At 61.2% G+C, this 5,156-nt stretch overlaps 1 protein-coding gene across 3 annotated transcripts in view; it reads left to right on the forward strand.

The window, feature by feature from the left end:
• RIPOR3 (RIPOR family member 3) overlaps nt 1–5,156 on the forward strand; it is a 91,183-nt gene that overhangs the window by 48,207 nt on the left and 37,820 nt on the right. For all 3 annotated transcript variants that reach the window (XM_027775075.1, XM_027775078.1, XM_027775076.1), the window contains exon 2: nt 1,893–2,011. In XM_027775075.1, the coding sequence (XP_027630876.1) occupies nt 1,893–2,011 (119 nt within the window). The remainder of the gene's footprint in view (nt 1–1,892; nt 2,012–5,156) is intronic.

The raw sequence follows: 5,156 nt of genomic DNA on the forward strand, positions 1-5,156 counted from the left end.
CACTGAGCAGGGAGTGGTGCACTGCACGGAGAGTCGCTCAGCACGTGTCCTGTCCCTACCCTGTGGTGAGGCTGGGAGAATGACAGCGGACGCGGCCACCGCTCTGCCCCACTCCCTTGCCCTGCTTGGTGGGGGGCAGTCGAGCATTTTGAGAAGCTTCCCAGGCCCACCCTGGGCAGGAGCCGAGGGGTCAGGGCACTGCTGGTCCACCGGTGAGCAGAAAGGAGCCCCACTGTAGTGCCTGCCGATTCCCATGGTGTAAACACTCCTGCCGTGGAGGATTCCCAGCTCCCAACATGACGCCCACTGGCCACAGAAAAGCCCCGGAAACTCAGGGCCAGTGGTGGGTGGCCGTAGTGCGACTGGACCTCTTAGGAAAGGTCCTCCTTTGTGTTTGTGTCTCAGGGCCTCCTAAGCACGCCAGGCGCACACACGTGTGACTGGGGTGAACTGTGGCATGAAGACCAGGGCACCTCTCTCTGTGTCTCATGGAAGGAATAGATGAAGAAACCACAATGTGTTCTTTTCTGGAAATGCAACAGTCCACTCTGGGAGCTGGTGTAAATATGGGGTACGGGAGACCCCCCTGTGGGCCGGAGCAAGCTCCCAGGGTGTGGGACTTCCTGACGCTGGGTAGCAAGTACCAGGATTGGTGTCAGACACACGGACGTGCCCGCGTTCTAAACCTAGCTCTGCACCTCCTAGCTGGGCTCCTCAGGCTGTCACCTCTCTGACCTCCGTTTCCTCCCCTCCCCACTTAGGCCATCCGTAGCTAAAGACAAAATGTGAACCAGACCCCAGTCACATGTGGCTCGATAGGGAACGTGCGCCAAGGTGGGGGGCCGGTCTTGGCGGTGGGGGAGGTATGTGGGAAGGCCGGGGTCTTTCCTTCTAGGAGGAGGGCCGCTGGGCAGTGGGGTCCCTGGAATGCTCGCCCTGATGCTGCCCTGGCCAACGAGCAACGTGTGAAACCGTAGCAGCAGAGATGTAGGTTAGATACATGGGAGAACTTTCCGACTGCCCATGGAAGACGCGAGGCCAGAGTCGCAAGGGATATGGTGACATTTTTCCAATCTAGAGACGGCTGGAAAAAGGAGCAGACAGCCAGGGTTCCGGACTGGGCTCATCACAGCCCAGTCAGAGGTGGGCCATGGACTGAGGGTGACAGCGGCCTTTGATGCCAGCAGTCCGTCCTCATATGAACTGCTCTTTATCACTCCTGCTCAAAACTCTCTCACGGCTCCCGGCGGCTCTGGGCCAATGGCACGAGGAAAGCCTTTTCTGGGATTACCAAGGCCCCTTGGGACCTATACTCTGCTGGCCTTCCCGGCCTCACCAGGAGTCGCAGCTCAGCCACTGGGCTTTCCTTTCTGGATTTGCGGAGTCCTCCATGCGTCCCGGCCTTCGCCCACGCTGTTCCCTCAGCCTCGGACACCCTCTCCCCTGTTCCCCTTCACCTGCCTCAGCCTGGCCCTTAGCTCTCAGTGCCTCCCCCATGGCTGGGTCAGGTACCCCGACGCCTTCCCGTGACTTCAGTGCAGACTGTCACAGCTCACGGTGCTCTCGACCTCCCGCGGTCACAGCTGTGTGGTAGCTCTCGGCCTCCCCGGACCCGGGGTCCCTGGGGGCAGCTCTCTGCCTCTCTTGTTGGGCCTGTCTCTCCGTGCTCAGCAGGGCTGTATGGAGGAAATGAGACAGCCGGGGACGGGCGAGAGAGCTTCCCCCTGCTCCAGGGCACGGGGACCTGGGTTCACGTCCCACTCCTGCCACTGGCCCCATGCAGGTCCTCTGCGGTCCTGGAGCCCTGGTGTGCTCGTCTGTGACAGGTGGCCGGCCGTAGGTCAGCACTCACTAGGTGTCCCCGCCAGGCTAACTCTCCTGTCTTCTTGCAGGTGACGGCCATGTCGGTGAGGGTGCGGTTCCTGTCCCCTGGGGACACGGGGGCCGTGGGGGCTGTGGGCCGCAGCGCCTCCTTTGCAGGCTTCAGCAGCGCCCAGAGCCGGCGGATCGCGTAAGTCCTGCCCTTGGGGAAGATGCGGGACCTGTCTGAGGGCGGGAGAGGGGGCCCTGTCCATGCCCTCAGTGGTCCTGAGACCTGGGAAGAGTGTGCATGTGCACGTGTGCGCACACACATATATGCTCTGTGTGAGTGTGGTCCTGAGACCTGGGAAGAGTGTGCATGTGTATGTGCACTGTGAGCGCATACATGTGTATGTACGTGTGTATATATATATGTGTGTGTGTGCATACATGCCTATGTGCATGGGTGTGTGCCTTTTGGTGTTGGGAGGAACCGGTCATTTCCTTGAAACCAGAACAGCCATCACTTCGAACGCCCTGAAATAGAAGCTGCCTAAACCTACCTGGCCCCGAGGGTGGAGCCGCTCACCTAAGGTCACACGGCAAGACCAGTTTGGAGCTGGGACAGTTTCCTAGGGGCAGGTTAGGGAGGAACGTTCTTCCTGTTTGCTGGACGGAGCAGTGGGGCCACCTATCTCTGCTCCATGACCTAGGACGAGTGACTTCACCTTTCTGAGCCTGTTTCTCATCTGAAAAATGGGGATCATGAGTGTCCCCAACAGGGGGTCACGATGTACAAGGAGGTGAACGTGGCTAGCTCACTGTAGGTGTTTGTGTGGGGGACGGGTGGGAGCAGCCCCTGACGAGGGACCAGCCTCTGTGGAGATGTACCTGGGGTCAGTACCAACTCTCTGGCCGTGAGTTCGAGGGACGTGCTGACCATGCTGCCTAGGCCTGCCACTCCGCTCTGTGTGTCTTGCTCCTGGGGGCCGATGGGCCCATGCCCACCTGTCCCTGGCTCAGTCAGGGCCTCATGTCTGTCGGACCACACGCGAGCCCTGGGAGCTGCCTACCAGCCAGCAGGCTGGGGGGCCGGGCAGCTTTTGGGAACCCGCAGGGGCCAACCGCAGCTCACCTGCACAGATGGTCACAGCTGGGGTGCCCAGCCGGAGCAGGGTGCAGAAACAAGGCGGCCAGTGAGTCGGTCAACAAGATCCCATCATGCTGCGCGGCTTGCTTGGAACTGCCCACAGGCTCCCCTCCTAGTGAAGTGGCCGAAGCCCCCCCCAACGGCCTTGAGGCCTCTGGGACCCAGCCTGGCAGCCGACTCCTTCCCCCATGCCGTAGCCATGCGGGCCCTCATCCCCAGGCCTTAGCTTGGTGTGCCCACCCCCGGGCTCCTGCCCACCCCCATCACCAGTGGGTCCTGCCTATCTCCTCCAAGCCTCGGCTTCATGCCACACCTGAGATAAGGACCCTCGAGCCCCAGGCCCGCCCCTGAGCTCTTCCGGAGGGTGTAAGCCAGCGGGACAGACCCACTTTGGGGGCGGCTGAGGTCAGGCCCTGCACCCGCTCACCTGGTCCCGCCTGCCCCACTGCAAGCTGTGCCAAGGGGCAGCGGCCTTCATGGCGGAGATCCCGAGTGACCTGCTGGAAGCTGCCTTCGTCCCCTGTTCACCTGTGACTGTTTATTGGCCAGGCCCTGGCCCAGTCTCTGAGAACAGGCCAGGCCCCTCCCAGGCTGCAGACCTGGGAGGGGGACAGACAATAACCCAGCAGTAGTCAAGCCCAGCTAGTGGTAAGAGCCAGAAGGACCCACTCTGGGGGCCAGGGTGGAGTGGCGTCTCAAGGGCGAGCACAGTGAGGCGGGGAAGGTATTAAGCCAAGGCCTGAAGGGACAGACGAGTGTGGGTGGGCTAGCCCTCCAAAAGGAGGGGACAGTGTGTGCTGAGGCCCTGGGGAGGGGATGAGCTGAGGAGGGAGGCAGGCATGTGGCTGGCGAGTGGGGGAGTGATCAGAGAAGGGCCCTGCAGGGCCTCGCGGGCTGCATGGAGGAGCGGGGACGCATTCGCAGTGGGGGAACCGCTGGGGCCCCAGGATGGGAAATTTGCCAAGCCCCTGAGCGAAGAGTGCCAGCGCCCGACTCCACGCCTTGGAGAGGAGGCAGCGTGGCTACCAGAAAGCGAGGGAGGCTGGCGGCAGGCGCCCATAAATGCTGCAGAGGGGAAGCGAGGGCAAACCCGCCAGGAGAGGGCGCCCTTCCTGGACGTGGCCATCCCTGAGCTGCCTCCTGCGGCTTCCCCAGGGCGCCACCCCCATGGTCTGTGACCAGGGCCGGGAAGGTCAGTGTGCAGGGGCCACTAGCCCTGGGGCCCCTCCCAGCTGGGTGCCCTGGTGCGGGGCACTGTGGGGACGCTGTGTGGCCCAGCAGTGGGGAAGGGGCTGCAGACCCTGAAGCAAGGCCTGCACCACGACCATGCAACCCAACCTGCACCTGGGCCGCCGTCATCACCTGGCACCTCCGAGCACGGCCTTTTTTTATTTTAAGAGAAATTTTTTTTAAACTAGAATTATTTATTTAATTTTATTTATTCATTCATTTATTTTAATTTGACTAGAGAGAGACACAGAGAGAGAGGAGAGAGAGAGAGAGAAGGAAAGTGAGAAAGCAAGCCACCAGGTCCAAGGATTCGAACTGTGGTTGGCCATGTGGGAGTGTCCAGTGCCTTAACCACCACGCCACCTGCTGGTTCCTAAGAGATTTTTGCTATAGGGCACGTACGCCTCCCAAAGAGACAGAAAGCGAGAAATCCTCCCCGCAAGGGGGGTGGCCACGCCACAATTCCTTCTCCTCCATTTCCCTTCTGAGATCTTAGGCACTCAGGCACACGCATAAGACACTGGGCCAGGACTCGAACTGTGGTCGACTCTGGGAGTCCAGTGACATAATCACCACGCCGCCCGCTGGTCCCAAGCACGATGGTTTTAAACCAAGGGCCTTGGTCTCCTTCTGCAGACCCTGTGAACTCTGGGGTTGGGTGGCTCTTTTCTTGCCGGGCCTTGGGGGCCTCCGAACTCCTGCATTGGTGGGAAATGCTGCTCAGGGCCTCATCAGTGCTCTGGCCAGCGAGTGCCCTGGGTGGGCCTCCACTCCTGCCCTCTCCAGCTCCTCGGGGTTCCTAGGTTGGCACTCTGGGTGGGAAGGACAGAGGTGGCCCAGCCCCGTGATGCTAGGGCTTATTGGCCATCAGCCAGCGTCCCACCATGTCTGCTTCCTAGTCCAGGGAAGATGGCCCTGGTGGCTGTAAGTATCCTGGACCCCTGCTGGGGCCCTGCCCGAGGGGCATGCCGAGGGC

This window comes from Tupaia chinensis, unplaced genomic scaffold, assembly GCF_000334495.1.
Source record: "Tupaia chinensis unplaced genomic scaffold, TupChi_1.0 Scaffold000049_1, whole genome shotgun sequence".
Classification (NCBI taxonomy): Eukaryota; Metazoa; Chordata; class Mammalia; order Scandentia; family Tupaiidae; genus Tupaia; species Tupaia belangeri.